The sequence below is a fragment of the Furipterus horrens genome, unplaced genomic scaffold, assembly GCF_987537825.1.
Source record: "Furipterus horrens unplaced genomic scaffold, mFurHor1.1.pri manual_scaffold_1, whole genome shotgun sequence".
Taxonomy (NCBI): Eukaryota; Metazoa; Chordata; class Mammalia; order Chiroptera; family Furipteridae; genus Furipterus; species Furipterus horrens.
In genome coordinates, this window is record NW_028327171.1 from 65,351,775 (window position 1) to 65,370,035 (window position 18,261).

At 40.2% G+C, this 18,261-nt stretch overlaps 1 protein-coding gene across 1 annotated transcript; it reads left to right on the forward strand.

The window, feature by feature from the left end:
• The first annotated feature begins 205 nt into the window (after positions 1-205).
• Positions 206-1,098, forward strand: LOC150021253 (SLA class II histocompatibility antigen, DQ haplotype D alpha chain-like). The gene has a single exon (XM_090287838.1). It carries the CDS (start codon positions 206-208, stop codon positions 971-973), a length of 768 nt encoding a protein of 255 aa, XP_090143964.1. The 3' UTR covers positions 974-1,098.
• The last annotated feature ends 17,163 nt before the right edge of the window (positions 1,099-18,261 follow it).

The following is an 18,261-nucleotide window of genomic DNA, read 5'->3' on the forward strand; positions in this document are numbered from 1 at the left end:
AACATAAGTGACGGAAGGGGTCCTGATCAGTGGTGCCTGCCCTACTCACACAGCCTTCTGATTAAATTGCTGAGGTCTAAACACCATCTCTAACTGTATCCTCCTAACTGAAGATAGATGACCACATTTGTCACGAGGTTAAAAGAGTTATTAACTGGTGTTGTGCTCATAATTTCCAATGTGACATTTAAAAAAATCTACCTCAATGATCCTAAACAGAGCTCTGATTTGGGGGACCCTTGCCCTGACCACCATGATGTGTCTTTGTGGAGGTGAAGACATTGTGGCTGACCATGTTGCTGCCTATGGCTTGGAGGTCTACCAGTCCTATGGTCCCTCTGGCCAGTACGCTTTTGAATTTGATGGAGATGAGGAGTTCTACGTGGACCTGCAGAAGAAGGAGACTGTCTGGCGACTGCCTGAGTTTAGCAAATTTGGGAGTTTTGACCCACAGGGTGGATTGAGAGAAATAGCTACATCAAAACACAACTTGGAGGTCATGATTAAACGCTCCAACTCTATTGCTGCTGTCAATGAGGTTCCTGAGGTGACTGTGTTTCCCAAGTCTCACGTGGAGCTGGGCCAGCCCAGCATCCTCATTTGCGCGGTGGACAACATCTTCCCCCCTGTGATCAACATCACATGGCTGAGTAATGGGCACTCAGTCACACAGGGTGTTTCTGAAACCAGCTTCCTGCCCAAGAATGATCATTCCTTCCTCAAGATCAGTAACCTCACCTTCCTCCCTTCTGCTGACGACATTTATGACTGCAAGGTGGAGCACTGGGGCCTGGACAAGCCAGTGCTGAAACACTGGGAGCCTGAGATTCCAACCCCTATATCGGAGCTGACAGAGACTGTGGTCTGTGCCCTGGGGCTGGCCGTGGGCCTCGTGGGCATTGTGGTGGGCACCCTCTTCATTATCCAGGACCTGCGCCCAAGTGGTGCCCCCAGACACCAAGGGCTCTTGTGAGTCACACTGCAGAAGGGAAGATGCATTGCTGACCTTTGAGAGCAGAAGAGTGGAGGTGCTAGATGACCTAGCACTATTCTCTGACCCAGTTCATCATATTCCTTCTCTCCTCCAATACCCATCTTCTCTGGGAATTAAGGTGCTGTTCTCTCAGAGCTCACAAACCCCTGGAATATTCCCCCTCACCTTCTGATATATATATACTTTTTCTTTTCTCATTTGTTACCTACTATGTGAATCCCTGAGATAGTCTATCCACCCACCTAATTCCTTGTGACCCTGATCTTATATTTCCATGAGAGCAATAAAGCCCCTTTATGAGGTCTTTTATTGAATTTTCTCTTTTCCTTCATCACAGGGCTGACTAGGACCATGGCTAAAAATGACAAACCCTTATGCTTCAGCCCCCTTTGAGTTTATTTTCCAGATCATATTTTATGCTCAGTAACACAGGAACAACCAAATATAGCATGATAATATTTTGATATCTTAGATGAGGTTAAGATTTCTCTCTTGCCCTGGATGTTGTGGCTCAGTGGGTTGAACATCAGTCTGTGAACCAAAGGGTCACTGGTCTGATTCCTGGCCAAGGCACATGGCTGGGTTATGTGGCAGGTATCCAGTTGGGGATGTGCAAGAGGGAACTGATTGATGTTTCCCTTGCACAAAATTGTTTCTGTCCCTCTCCTTCACCCTCCCTTTCCCTCTCTCTAAAAAACTAACTAAATAAAATCTTTAAAAAATAAAAATAAATAACTAACTAACTAAATAAATAAATAAATAAATAAATAAATCTACCTCCAGATAGTCGAGGGAGGATGTGAAGGAGACATGAAATGAGAAAGGCCGATGCCAGGCAAGAGATCAGGTGGTTTCCTTTGCCAGTGAACAGCTGGAGATCTAGGCAAGAAAAGAAAGCACATGTATGCCCTGTATGAAATTAATATAAGTCTACAATTATACCCAGATGGCGTGATTTCACAACTTTCATTTTACAACACTTGGTTTGGTGGTAAAATGGTCAATTTCCGTACCAGATCATACTTGTAAATTCTCTAGCAATGTGTCATATTTTTCATGTAAATACTTCCAAAGCAAAACTTATTTTTGTCATCAACTACAGGGAAAAAAGTCATGAGCATCCTCTTTTGGAGTTGCTTATGTAACTGTTTCCTATAAGAACTCCAAAAGAAAAAAGAAATTAAAAGAAACAAAGATATAGATATGAAACAGTCAGTTAACAAGATGGAATTAATTTGAAGCTAGAATAAAATCTTCAATGAATGGTTGAAAAATTTGACGAGTTTAAAATGTGATGTCCTAAAGATGTTGCTAGTTGCAGTTCTTTCATTCATTGAGCAAACGTTTTCTGGTATTATTCTGCATGACAGGCACCATTATAGACACTAATGCAATGGCAGTGAACATTATGAAGAATATGTGGAAAATAGAAAAATAACAAATAAAACTATGGTATGGTATTGCTAGTGAGAAGCAAATTATGGAGATTAAGACTAACTCATCTCCATCACTATTCAAAAGTGAATGCGAGTCCTGGCTGGGTGGCTGGGTTGGTTAGGGAGACTTCCAGTGCACCCAGGGGGTTGCGGGTTTAGTACCAGATGGGGGCACCTGCGAGTAAGGGGGTTTTGGGGGGTGAGGATAGGGAGGTGGAAAGGTGTGATTGGTGTTTCTCTCTCACTCTCTCTGAAACAAAAACAGTGAACATGAATGATGATGGGCATACTGGGATTATGCTGATGGTTTGGACCAAATCAAGCCTAATTCTGGAACCAAGGGTGGGTTCATTTCTAACTGATCAACCAAACTCTAGGGTACTATTTGATGAAGGAAAGAGAAATGGTACTCAATAGACAATCACCACTGTTCATTAAAACTATTAGGGTGGTTTTAACATGCTGTCAATATGTACATTTCATTGATTAATATTATTTATATTATTAATGTTATTTGTATCAAGATTCTCTAGTAAAACAAAACCAATAGAAGATACCTATACCTATATCTATATCTAATCTCTATTTCTATCTGTGTCTATATTTATATCTATGTAATATCCATTTATAGAGCTAGAAGAGAGATTTATTTTAAGGAATTAGCTCACCAAGCTGTGGGAGCTGGGAAATCTGAACTTTATAAGGCAGACCTGAAGGCTGGAAACTCAGGAAGGAGTTAATGTTGTATTTTTGAGCTACAATTTCTTCAAGAAATCTCAGTTTTTATCCTTAAGGTCTTCAAGGAATTGAATGAGACCCACCCACCTTATCAAGGGTAATATGCTTTACTTAAAATGAACTGATTGCAAATGTAAACTACATCTGCAAAATATCTTCACAGTAACACTTAGATGAATGTTTAATTAAGTAATTGGGTATTATAGCCTAGGGAAGTTGATATGTAAGACTAAGCATCACAATATTTTAAAGAGATTAGACTTTATACCAGAGAGGTGTTTTAATTAGAAATTTGTAAGAATTTTAAAGACTGGTACATTCATGTACATAACGTAGCTAAATACAATGTGTAATAGTTAATATTTAAGATAAAACTTAGTTTTCATGCTTGTAAATTTTATTTAAAATTATTTTAAAATTATAATTGACATAATATTATATTCATTTCAGATGTACGGTATATTGATTAGACATTTGTATACCTCATGAAGTGATCACCTTGATGAGTCTAGTACGCATCTGGCAACATCCATAGTTGTTACAATGCTGTTGATTACATACCCTGCGCTGTACTTTACATCCCTATGACTATTTTCATCACTGGCAATTTGTACTTTTTAATCCCTTTCACCATTTTCTCCCATCCCCCACACCGTTTCCTATCTGGAGACCTATGTCTCTGAATTCCTAATTGCCATACTTTATAACCACTAAGATTCAAGCTAGTATTATGTGAAGGAAGAGAGAAAAGATTGTGACAAGTTCGTGTTGCCCTTCTTACAGAACCAGAGAAGTACTAGTACGCATGAGCATCAATATTACATGATTTCTATTTTAATTTGCATACAAAAAAGTAAAAGTGAGATGGCTTATCCATTCCAATAATTTAGAAATCTCCCTCAGCCTGAAATACTGCACAATTTACTCTGGGTAGAAAGTAGTTTGGATAAATTTCCAGTGAGTTACATGCTTAACTCTCAGAAGAACACTTACCTTGAGAGAAGGAAAATGGAGAGGAATCAACAAATTTCCAGAAACCATAAGACAGATTATTGATAGCAAAGAAGCATAATTTTAGAAGTAATATGATATGTCATGATAGTCAATATATAAATCATTGATAGCAATTTATAGCTGCCTGTGAAATAAACTGGTAATTATAACAGTACTTTTAAGAAATTCTTTAGGTGCAGTAATTTTACTTTCCCAGATCTATGTCTTTGACTTTTTACTTCGGTTGCAAAACTGTGACTGGGGTGATATGAATTTGAAAAGAAAGAGTTGATAGGTGATTCATTTAAAATTTTTTTTTCATTTTTTAAATTTTATTGTTGTTCAATTACAGTTGTCTCAATTTTTCCACCATTTTGCTCTCCCCTGCCCCACCCATCCCCTGCTTCCACAGTCAGTCCTCATCCTATAGTTCATGTCAATGTGTCCGCTATACTTGTTCCCTTGATATCCCCCTCCCCCTCCCCTGTGGTCACCGTCAGTTTGTTCTTTATTTCCATGTCACTGGCTCTATTTTGCTCATTTGTTTGTTTCTATTCTTTAGGTCCCACTTATAGATGAGAACATATGGCATTTGTCTTTCACAGCCTGACTTATTTCACTAAGCATAATACTCTCCAGTTCCATCCATGCTGACACAAAGGGTAGGAATTCCTCCTTTCTTTCTGCTGTGTAGTATTCCATGGTGTCAATGTACCACAGTTTTTTGATCCACTCATTTACTGATGGACACTTAGGCTATTTCTAGCACTTGGCTATTGTAAATAGTGTTGCTATAAACACTGGGGTGCATAGATTCTTTTGAATTGCTATTTCAGAATCCTTAGGGTATAATCCCAGCAGTGGGATTGTGGAACAAAAGGCAGTTCCATTTTTAATTTTTTGAGGAAATTCCATACTGTTTTCCACAGTGGCTGCACCAGTCTGCGTTCCGACCATACTACCCAAAGCAATCTATAGATTCAACACAATCCCAATTAAAATATCAATGACATATTTCACAGGTTTAGGACAAATATTTCAAAAATTATACAGAACCATAAATAACCCCAAATAGCCTCAGTGATCTTGAGAAAGAAGAACAAAGGAGGAAGGATCACAATACCTAATATCAAACTATATTACAAAGCCACTGTAAACAAAACAGTCTGGTACTGGCAGTACTGGCATAAAAACACACAAATAGATTAATGGAACAGAATAGAAAGCCCAGAAATAAACCCATAAAATGGAGCAAAAATAGCCTCTTCAATAAATGCTATTGGGAGATCTGAACAGGTACATGTAAAAAAAAAAAAAAAATAAACTAGACTACCAACTTATATCATGAACCATAATATTTCTAAATATAAAACTAAAGTAGATATACAGTTTTTACCAATTTCTTATCACATTTTGCAGCTGAGTGACTATGAGGGCCACCAAACTCATAAATATAACTCTTAATTGTCACTGATTAATACATTAATAGGACATGTAGCAAAAATATTTGATTATTTCCTTTACATTACTAATAAACTATGCCTGTAACTTTGTATTCAAATTTTATATTTTATTAATGTGCAGAATTTCTCCAATACATAAATTCACAAGTCAAAAACTTAGAGAATTAGTTTCCCTGGTTGTTGCCTAGAGGGCAGATTAGCACTTATGAATGCATTGTGACACAGAAATGCCTGGAATGCCTGTGAGGAGGTTATTTCAACACAGGAGGTGAGAGGTTGGAGAGGAAGGTGAGAGAAGAGAAACTGAGAATCTACAAAAACTGGTGGTAGACACGTGAACCTATGTGAGCAATTTATACAGACTTAAATACAAACACATACACACGTGTGCCTGAGCACATAAAACTGAAGAAATATGAATTAGATCTGCGGATTGTTTCAATGCCAGTCAGTATCCTGGTTGTGATACTGTACTATCATTTTGCAAATTGTTACCATTGGAAACAACTAGGTAAAGTATACACAGGACCTCTCTGCATTATTTCCTACAACTGCACGTAAATCTGCAATTATCTCAATAGAGATTTTAATTTAAAAAAAAGACAAGACTTGTTCATTAGTGTGCTGTTGGAGCAGCAGAAATGGAAGGTGTTAGTCTGACATTTTGGACAGATGGTAATGATGCCATTCTCTGGGTTAAAAAGATAAGGAAAGGAAAGATTTGAGGAAAGTTTTTGGTGCTTATGGGAGCTGTTTATTTGTAGTTATATCAATAAATTGGCATACACCTAAAGGAAGGATCCTTACCTGGTGATATAAAGTTTAGAGTTATCATGGAAGTTAGTAGTATTTGGCAGCGTGAGAATGCATAAGATTACCTGCTACATTCTATGTTGAATCTTTTAGGAAAAGAATCTATCTGGAAAAGAATGCAAATATAGTCCTTGAAAACTCACAAAGATCAGAAAATGCCATAAAGTATTTCCTTAGTACTTAGTACTGAATCACCCATTAGTCCACTGTGAGGTTTCCCGTGATAGATGACATTTTCTCTCCTCTTTTCTACCAAGAAGGCCCTCTTAGGATGAATTCTTCCACAAAACTCAGTTATTAGTGATCAGGTTCCAAAATTGAGGAGGGCTGCAAATTTTGATTTTAGTTCTGAATTTCTTTATTTTGCTTTATGTTTTTAAATATCTTGTTATTCTATTACAGTTGTCCCCATTTTTTCCCTTTTTGCCCCACTCTGCCCAGCCCAACCCCCCTCCCACAGTCAATCCCCACTCTGTTGTCCATGTCCATGGGTCACTCATACATGTTCTTTGATTCGACCCTTCCCCTTCTTTCACCTCTCTGCCCCCTCCCCCCTCCCCTCTGGTCACTGTCAGTCTGTTCTTTGTTTCCATGCCTCTGGTTCTATTTTGCCTCTTTGTTTGTTTTGTTCACTAGGTTCCTCTTATAGGTGAGATCATATGGTATTTGTCTTTTATCACCTGGCTTATTTCACTTAGCATAATACTCTCTAGTTCCATCCATGCTGCTGTGAAAGATAGGAATTCTTTCTTTCTGCTGTATAGCATTCCATTGTGAAAATGTACCAGTTTTTTGATCCACTCGTCCACTGATGGGCATTTAGGTTGTTTCCAGCACTTGGTTATTATAAATAGCACTGCTATGAACAAAGAGGTACAAAATTTCTTTTGACTTGGTATTTCAGGATTCTTCAGGTATATTCCTAGCAGTGGAATCACTGAGTCAAAAGCTAGTTCCATTTTTAGTCTTTTGAGGAAATTCCAGACTGTTTTCCACAGTGGCTGCATCAGTCTGCATTCCCACCAGCAGTGCACTAGGGTTCCCCTTTCTCCACATGCTCGCCAGCACTTGTTGTTTGTTAATTTGTTGATGATGGCCAATCTGACTGGTGTGAGGTGGTATCTCATAGTGGTTTTAATTTGTATCTCTCTGATGGCTAGTGATGTTGAGCATTCTTTCATATGCCTATGGACCCTCTGTATGTCCTCTTTGGAGAAGTGTTCTTTTCAGGTCCTTTGCCCATTTTTCAATTGGATTCTTTGTCTTCCTGATGTTAAGTAGTAAAGCTTCTGCATGGCTAAAGAAACCATCATCAAAGTGAAAAGGGAATCAACCATATAGGATAACATATTTGCCAATGATACCTTGGATGAAGGTTTGATCTCCAAAATATATAAATTCTGAATTTCTAAATTTAAAACATTTTTCCATAGCTACTGTTTTGCTATATCAAAAACAGCTTGAATTTTTAAAGACTTAAGATAGATGTTTGCTTAAAAATATATTACAACAGTGGGAAGAGGCTTATAGATTTAAGTTCAAATGTCTAATTAAAAATAAAATATAAACAATTACAAAAACTACTAGTCAACTCATTTTCTCTGATTAGTAAGGTATTTTGAGACATCTATTGTATAGTAAATGGCCATGCAATTAAATGAAATTTTCTGCCCTGGATGGTGTGGCTCAGTGTATTAAGCACTGGCCTGCAAACCAAAGGCTCACTGGTTCGACTCCCAGTCAGGGCATGTGCCTGGGTTGCAGGCCTGGTCTGTAGTTAGGGGTGCATGAGAGGCAACCATACGTTGATGTTTCTTTCCCACTTTTTCTCCCTTCTAGTCCCTCTCTCTAAAAATAAATAAAACCTTTTGAAAAAAAGCAATATTCTGAAATAATAAAATGAATTACTTTCCTGTATTATTGACATTTAAGTTCAGGTCAAATAGTAAAATGAATCAATAGTAGATCTTATGAAATAAAGGGTTTGGTGGGGGTGGCTTAAAATGTGTCTGATAAAACTCTTTCACTTTAAATTTATGTCTATACCATTGGAAAACAAGCTAAAATATTAAATATCAATCTTGGCATATTTTATTCACCCTCATGAGATTTTCCTGGAAAAGTGCATTCTCTATATTTGTCCCATAATCTGTTAATTTGTTGGATTAGAGAGACTCAAAATTGAGCCACTTCATTTTTCTTTATTTTAATATACAATTTTAACAAAAGTTTTAAAGTCTTTTTTTCTTAAGCTTTTTATAAAAATAAAACACTTTTGTCTTCCATGTCAAAGTTTTTGCAATTTATAGTAAGTATCTTTATAGTATAGTAACATGATTTTGATTTGGGTCAATTTTAATATTCTCCAAACTATATACTTAATATTTTATGTTAACACTAATGCTTATTTTAGGTTCTTCTTTATTATTTAATGTCACAAGTCCTCAAAAAGCATACATTTTTATCCAACTTTATATTAAAAAGCAACTGTTTATAGAACTTTCAGTTTTAAGAAACAAAACAATTTTGTATTCTTACTTTTTTTTTTTATAAATTTCAATGTAAAATTTACTCTGAGTACCAAAAATAATTTAAGCTTTCAACTAATTTATAATAAGTTCTAAAAGATGCCTCAACTAAAGAAAATGTTCTTGTAACATTAAAATTACAAATCTGAGATATAATGATGTATGGTTATTCATAATGTTATTTGCAAGCATAGTATTTTTTTCATCACATATTGTTTCCAAAATGTAAGAAGCTTACTTTAGCTTTTCTGTTTGACTGTTGTCTTCCTCACCAGAGATATTTTTCAACATATAACCGAATACATTATTTCTCTAAAATAATTACTTTTTAAAACCACCACTACTTAATATGCATGACCTACTTTAATTTATATTTTCCTTACTGTTCCCTACTAATAAATCCCTGACTTTGATTAAAGGTAAAGTATAATGTCAGCTTGGAATTTTAAGTGATGACTAATGCTTTCTTTATTTTGGAGTGGAAAATCATCACATGCTATCAACTTTTCTTTTTTCCTAATGATCATTATGCATTTAAGGGGGCTGGGAACATTAAACCAGACACATTTACCCATCTATTGACTGAGATTGAGTACTATTTGCATAAAAGTCGAATAGTTATTATTTTATTCTCAGGCAAGATATCCTAAACTCGTCGTCATTTTTTCCCCCAAGGATGTTGTTGATTTTTTCATTTTTGAAATTTCTCCTTTCAGAAAAAATAGCAGGAAGAGTGTGTCATAAAATCAAATGAAAAGAACATGGATCAGAAACTATGGTGAATTAATTCTTATCTCCACCTCTCCATCAATGCAACAGTCATTAATCATTTATTTAATTCTCCACACTTAGTCCCATATGTATGGAGTGTAAAGTTTATTCACTGCATACGCTTAGACAGACACAGTGCTAAAGAAATAAGGTGAAGACAAGTTTCTGAGAGTTCACAAACGCTTATTTAAGGATTTTGGCTTTTTTGAAAGTCAATCCTATATAGGTCTCATGTTTTGGCACATCTTGTAAACAGAAGCACTAATGGCTTTTGTTCTAGACTATTTTTTTAAGGTAGTGAACAGCCTTAGAAGTTAATGATTGTGTCTCTCTGCTGAGTAGGGGGCAAATGTGTTTGCTGTTGGATATAATGATGATAATGAATGTCTCTCTCTGAGGCAAATGTTGGGTAGGTTTGCTTGCAGTCTCTTGTAAAAGTTTCTTAAATTTTGGGTTTCTCAGCTGTGATGCAAATCCACTGTGTGCACAGCATCAGGCTGGGTCCACATCCACATCCCCCCACCATGGGATTTCGGGAATAAGAAGACTTCACATAAATAAGACGGCCATGCTGTCTGCTTTGCCATAAATAAGAAAGCCCATTGTTTCTGACCCAGAAGTCTTTGTCTTCTGCCTGCATCCATGAATCCCTGTCAGCCTATATTAACAGCTTAATAGCAGAGTAAAATCTAAACCTTTTACAGTTCTTGACAACTGAATGTGAAATGGTGGACAACAGAGAACTTTAATGATGAAAATAAATAATAGTATTATTCTGGATCCCTAAAACTGTTCAGAGCCAGAAAATATATTTAGCAGTTTTCTGTGTGTAGTTGAAACCATAGAAATAATTGCTCTGTAGAAAAGTATGGTGGTGGCCCAGATGAGGACCAATAATTAGTAAGTGTGGAACACAAATGCCGATGAGTTAGCTGTACATGGCATGGGGGAGGAGGGAATATATACAGCAAGATTAATAAATCAAAAATGAATATAAATTCCATTACCTACAAATCACATAGGGCTATTTAGCATAAGAGGTTGTGACCATGGAATTAGAAAACAGTAAAAAAATGACACTCCAGTGATCCAAAGAGGAGTCTTTAGAATCATGAGCAAGTACCAAAATCCAGAGGTTAAATGGGAGAAAGAAGAGGAACAGCCCTTTACTTTGGTTAATAGGAAAAATAAAAATATTTCAAGAACAATTTCAGTTGAGAGGTGATAGTAGAAGGCTAAATGAAATGGACTAAAGAGTAAATGGTGTCAAAGAGTATTTGTTTTTAAATATAAAATCCTGATTTATGCAAATATAAATTAGACACATATCAAAGCTTTTATTTAATTCATTAATTGATCCAGGAGTTGACAGAAAGGTACAACTAGTTCAAAGGAGATTTCAGAGGAACACAGTGGATTGCTGAAATGAATTTACAAAGGGATGCATAACTGGTCAATATCCACAGGGCAGTAATCAAGTGCATGTCCACTAGATAAAATCTGCATTTCTGTCAGTAATCTAAAAGTTACGAGAGAGTTTTAAAATAACTCACAATGGAAAGCCTAGATAAGCCTGGAGGTTTATTAGGCCTCCTAGTAATTTTTTTCAAGTTTTTTTCACAATTTTTCATATGATAGGATATAAAAACAGAGTTTGTACAGATAAAAAAGATATAGGGCATGGAGACTAATTGTGCGATATATTATACTAAAAAAAAAAAATACTGAAATGAGAATGAGGAAAGAAACAGCTAAATAATTATAGGAATTGGGATTTAATCCAACTTTCATCCTGAACTTCTCATCAACAATAAGCGGAGTTTAAATCCCAGCTTAGTCTCAGTCAGACTTTTTTAAAACTACAACTTATTTTTTTCTTCTTCCTCTTTTTTATTTATTTATTTTGGTAACTGAAAGCTTCCTATAAATTTTGACATAGAATATAGAAAGATCTATGCTGTTTGAAGTGAAGGTAAAAACCTCAGGGTATTTCTCTTTGACCTCTTTACAGTGGAGCCCTGAGGCCATTTTCTGAACCAAATTTAAATTTCTGATGTAATTTTAAGGGTGGCGCAAATTTCTATTTTTCACCAGATAGTACCACATAATGTTTTTTTCTGAACTATACTTATTTGTAGAGTTTGAAGTTATGTTCAAAACTTAGATTTATTATATTGTTATGTTATTTTGTTGTATAACCCACCTCATGGTCATATGCAACAAGTCAACTCCCATATATGAAAGAATAAAATATAATTTAAATTTAAATTAATCATGCCTAATTCAAAGTAGTAAAATATTTTAACATGACAGAATTTAAAATTAAAGTGAGCCTGAAAGTATTTTGATCTTTTTGTCATTATATTAATTTTTCACCTCATGGTGGAAAACATATTATATGCTTTTTCCCCCAGTTAGTTGTATGTATGAGAATGTATTTTTCATGTATGGTTGAATTGAGATTCTATTGAAAGATGCAGCTCTTTGTATACTGCTTAATTTAAATTTTATAGATGTAGTAGATAGTGGTTGAGAAATATCATTATAGAATTGGTAAGGAAAAGGATAGGAACATATTTTATAGAAAGGGTAGTATTTTTGGAAGATTCACTTTACCTATTATTATTGGATGGAATGTATACCATGGCTCTTTAACACCTCAAGATAATTTTAGAACTTATTTTCATTAAGTTGGCTGCATGTGGCACATGCCTATTGGCACATGTAGAAAAGCCTGTTATGTGAAAGGGGAGATTTCATCTTGTTTTAATCATCAGAAGATGGCAAATGGAACTCTTTTCATTTACCACTCCTAGTTGTATTTTATTATGTTTTATGCTACAGTGAATTGAGCAATAGTGTTAAGATCATACCACTTAATACATATTACATACCATAATTTAGTCTATGTGAAAGATATGAACATGACTTGAATAAAATTTAGCTAGCTTTGCTTATTTCCCCTTTTCAATTCATTGCATAAGTGATTTATTCTGAGATAATGCCAAAAGGTTGATATCATATGAGAAATGTCTGAATTTCAGTGAACACTCTACTTTTTAAAAGAACAGATAACAATTTTTTTTCTGGACAAACAAAATAGCAAAATGACATAAAATAGAAAAGTTTATTTTCACTGGCTTTGACATCATTGAGTATCTAGCTTTGGCAGCAAAATACTGGGTTTTGATTTTTGTGACTACCATTTCCTTTTCTCCCCCTATTTATATACTTGAGGGATGCACCTCAGGCTGCATGTTAGCTTTTCTAATCATGTCCCACATAAGTTTTGGAAAACTTATGGCAGACAAAGTATAAAATATATATACTTATAGCCTTCAAGAACCTTGGGCCTTAAATCAAGTCTTACGGACTTATAAGTCTCCAGAAGTCAAAAAGATAACAGAAATATATAAAGAAGATTAAGTTTAAGAAACAATAGCTATGACTTACGTACAAAAATATGCACATATTTAACTATACAAATTGATGAGCTTAGAGATAAGTCTGAACTAATGAAACTATCATTGCAGTCTGTAACATAAATGTATCCATCGCCTCCAAAGTTTCCTCCAGTCCTCCTTATTTATTATAAATTTGTAATAAAGACACACAAAAAAAAACCTCCGCTGCCTTGCGGCATACCTCTTTAGGGGAAAGGCTAAGGGAGTAAACCCCGACAGAAAATCCGGAGCCGGAGTCCCTAAGGCGGTTTGACATTGTAGTCAACACCGGCAACTCCTGCGGCGTACCTGAAGCCAAGCTGTATTGACTTCGTCTTTCCCTTGGACCCTTCAGCTGCGAAGAGAGGGAGGGTCTGCTGCATGGGCAACAGCAGACCCTCCATATCACCCTGCCCAGGCTCTGTAGCTTCAGTTTCACTGGAGAGGACACTCCAGCATCATCGCAAGATGTCGACTCAACACGGGAAGAGACAGATACCGGTTATAAGCTCATCCGATTGGCGAAGGAAACGAGCGCCAGAGGTCTCCTCTGACGGCGGGAGAGGTCATCGCACCTCACTGGACAGCTACCGCCCGCCTCAAGCTGGGCAGCCCCAGCCAATTAGGTGCCGTCTCGCCATGGCTCGCCTGCCCCACTGGGTGCGTGGGGATCAGAGAGGCGCCTCTCGAAAAGTGGGCCACAAAACACCCGCACCAGTTAATTCCAAGCAAACAACAAGAAAGAAGCCTCCAGCTCTTCGCCTCGCTAGCTGGAACATCAGGACCATGTGCCCTGGACTTACTGCAGACCTTCCGTGGATCAAGGGTGCCAGGAAAACCGCTGTCATCGATAGGGAACTGGCACGACTAAACATCGACATTGCGGCTCTACAGGAGACCCGGTTGGCCGACAACGGAACTATCAGAGAAACCAACTACACCTTCTACTGGCAAGGGAAGTCTCCGGACCAACCAAGACAGCACGGTGTTGGGTTCGCTGTGAAGAACATGCTTGTTAACTCCATAGAGCCACCCACAGGAGGCACAGAGAGATTACTTACCCTCCGATTGTCAACGACTTTCGGCCCAGTCAGCATTCTTAGCGCGTACGCCCCAACCCTCTGCGCCACCATCGAAGAGAAAGAACAGTTCTACCATGCACTGGACGAAGCGTTATCCAAGATCCCCAGAAGTAACGCTCTCTATCTCCTTGGAGACGTCAACGCAAGAGTAGGAGCCGACCACATGGCCTGGCCCACCTGCCTTGGAAACTTTGGGAGAGGAAAGATCAATGAGAATGGTCAGCGACTGCTTGAGCTTTCGTGTCACCACGGCCTGTGCGTGACAAACACATTCTTCAAGTGCAAAGAGATCCACCAGGTGTCATGGAGGCACCCCCGCTCCCGCCATTGGCACCAGCTTGACCTCGTCATCACCAGAAGAACGGATATTGGCAGCACCCTCCTCACCCGCAGCTACCACAGTGCAGACTGCGACACGGACCATGCCCTCGTGGTAAGCAAGGTGCGCATAATGCCGAAGAGGTTGCACCACTCCAAGATGAAGGGTCGCCCACGCATCAACACCAGTTGTGCCAGCAACCCAGTTAAGACCCAGCAATTCATCAACAGGATGGAAGATGCACTCGGCGAGGGAGTGGCGGCAGATGACATTATCGAATCTAATTGGCTACGTCTCCGCGACGCCATATACAACTCCGCCATTATTGCTTACGGGAAGAAAGAGCGGAAGAACGCTGACTGGTACGAGGCTCACTGGGAAGAAATGGAACCCGTGATCGAGGCTAAGAGGAAGGCCATACTGGCTTACAAGGTCACGCCCACTCCCAGTACACTTCAAGCTCTACGGGCTGCCAGGAACAAAGTCCAGAAGACCGCCCGCCACTGTGCCAACACCTATTGGTTAAACCTGTGCAGAAGCATTCAGGAAGCTGCCGATATAGGCAACGCACGAGGAATGTATGAGGGTATCAAGAAGGCAACAGGCCCAATCCCCTCCAAGATCGCCCCCCTTAAGTCCAAGACAAGTGAGGTCATCACTGACCAGGAACAGCAAATGCGGCGGTGGACCGAGCACTACCTCGAGCTGTACGCAACGAAGAACACCGTAACAGACACTGCTCTTAACGCCATCCCAGACCTACCAGTCATGGAGGAGCTAGACACCCCACCTACTGCGGCAGAGCTCGGCAAAGCCATCGACCGCCTCGCTTGCGGGAAAGCACCAGGAAGCGACGGAATCCCTCCAGAAATCCTAAAGAGCGGGAAACCAGTCCTGCTACAGCCGCTCCACCATCTACTCTGTCTCTGCTGGAAGGAGGGTTACATGCCCCAGGATATGAGAGACGCCAACATTATCACCATGTACAAGAACAAAGGAGACCGCAGCGACTGCAACAACTACCGGGGCATCTCTCTCCTCAGCGTCGTCGGCAAAGTATTCGCCCGGGTCGCTCTTGCCCGCCTGCAGACCCTTGCTTCCCGCGCCTACCCAGAGTCCCAGTGTGGCTTCAGAGCTGGCCGATCAACAGTGGACATGATCTTCTCCCTACGCCAGCTGCAGGAGAAGTGTCACGAGCAGCATAAACCACTCTACCTCGCCTTTATCGACCTTACGAAGGCGTTCGATCTGGTCAGTCGAAGCGGTCTCTTCAGCTTGCTACGGAAGATTGGCTGTCCACCACATCTGCTTGCTGTGGTCATGTCCTTTCACGACAACATGCACAGCACGGTGTCCTACAACGGCGCAACCTCTGAGGCCTTCCCAGTCAGCAGCGAAGTAAAGCAGGGCTGCGTCCTCGCGCCTACGCTGTTCGGAATCTTCTTCTCCATGCTCCTCCAATACGCCTTTAAGGACTGCAGCGAGGGTGTCTTCATTCACACCAGATCCGATGGCAAGCTCTACAACCTGGCCCGTCTACGAGCCAAGACCAAAGTCAAAGAGGTGCTCATCCGTGAGATGCTCTTCGCCGACGACGCAGCCTTGACATCACACTCCGAAGAGGGACTCCAGCAGCTAGTCACTTGCCTTTTCCACGCATGCAAGGAGTTCGGACTAGCCATCAGCCTGACGAAGACGAATGTTATGGCTCAAGGCACGGGGACTCCCCCATGCATCACCATCGACGGATACACCCTGGAGGTTGTCAACGACTTCACTTACCTCGGGTCCACCATCTCGAGCTCTCTGTCAGTCGACTTGGAGGTCAACCGGAGAATCGCCAGGGCAGCCACAGTTATGGCCAGACTGAACCAGCGAGCGTGGAACAATTCCAGCCTCACTGAGAAAACCAGACTGCGCATCTACCAAGCCTGCGTACTCAGCACTCTCCTCTATGGCAGCGAGACGTGGACCACCTACGCAAGGCACGAAAGGAAACTCAACAGCTTTCACATGAGGTGCCTACGACGCGTCCTGCATGTCGCCTGGCAGGATAAGGTCCCCAACACCGAGGTGCTGAAGCGAGCCAATATGAGCAGTTTGCATGCAGTTCTTAGCGAGAGACGCCTCAGGTGGCTCGGCCATGTCAAAAGAATGGATGCAGGCCGTATCCCCAAAGACCTCCTCTATGGCGAGCTAGCAGAAGGCAAGAGGATGACAGGGCGCCCAAAACTGCGGTTCAAAGACATCTGCAAAAAGGACATGACACAATGCTCCATCAATCTCAACACATGGGAAGTTCAAGCAGACGACCGCCTAGCCTGGAGGCTCGCGGTCAGGCAAGGTACGTCACGTGCAGAGGCTGCGCGCAACGACGAGGCGGTCCAGAAAAGATCGAGGCGGAAGCAGCGTCAACAGCAGCAACAACAGCCATCTGCCTTCACCTGTAACAAGTGTGCCAGGGATTGTCACTCCCGAATCGGACTGCACAGCCATTCTCGGCGGTGCAGATAGTCTCTCAAGAAGCTACGCCATCGTCTTTCTAGACGGACGGCTGCCGACGACGACGACGAATAAAGACACATCATAAGATCTACCGTCTTAGCAAATTTTAATCATATAATACAGTACTATAATTTATAGGCTCTATAATATGGTAAGAAGAAGAAGAAGAAGGAGAAGGAGAAGGAGAAGGAGAAGGAGAAGAAGAAGAAGAAGAAGAAGGAAGAAAGAAGAAGGAAGAAGAAGAAGAAAACAATACGGAATAATTACAATTTGGACAAAAGAGAGAGGTGTTATAGCTACTGTCCACTTTCAGGAACTTAATGCTAGATCTGTACATTTAAAAGGTTGGAAGTTCAGAGACCCAAGAGGGTGGAGGAGTAAGTGGAAACTACACAAAACTCCTCCCAGGATGAATCTGAAATTACAACTAAATTGTAGACAAATCACCTGGAATAACCAACTGAACACTAGCTGGAGAGAAGCCTCATAACCACAGGCAGACAAAAGAAACCACTTCACTACAATGTGACTGGTAAGGAGTGCAGAGGAGGGATGAGTAGACTAGCTGGGCTCCCACAGGCAGCAGCTGAAGTGCCAGAGGGAATTTTCAGTGTCTGGGGGGTGCCCTCTGAGAACTGTAGGGTCTAAACCCCAAGCTGGGCTTCCCTGCCTACAGCATCAGAGCCAAAAAGGAACCCAGAAAAAAGTCAGCTGTTCAAAGTGGCAGGGTTTCTGACTGCCAAGGATAGTTAGCTGGAGACACAGAGATCATCTTAAAGGGCCAACGCACAACATTTTGTTTGCAGTAACTTACCCTGGGCTCTGGAAAACAGGGAGCAGGATGGTATGGAGCCACTTGAGTAGCGTCTGGGGTTGGTGACTTTAGGGAGAGAACTGAGGGAGCAGTCGCTGGGATGCCTGTGTTGGGTTGTTCCCCATATGGCAGGAGCCATCTTGCAGGCCATTCCCTTCCAAGTGGCATCAGCCTGAAGGAAAGAAATAGCCCCACCCCCAGGAATTACTCTGCCCTTCCCTATGGTGCTTAAGCCTGACTGCTGATTACAGATTGACTAGATTAATAACTGAAGGAGACAGCCATAGACTATGGATCACTGGTAGTCTCAATCACGCTGTGTAGGGCCAGTCTGGGACACCATTTGATATCACCAAGGGCAG

Bases quoted from the DNA above. Each gene is read 5' to 3' on its own strand.
- LOC150021253 (XM_090287838.1), top strand. From the start codon at position 206: ATGATCCTAAACAGAGCTCTGATTTGGGGGACCCTTGCCCTGACCACC.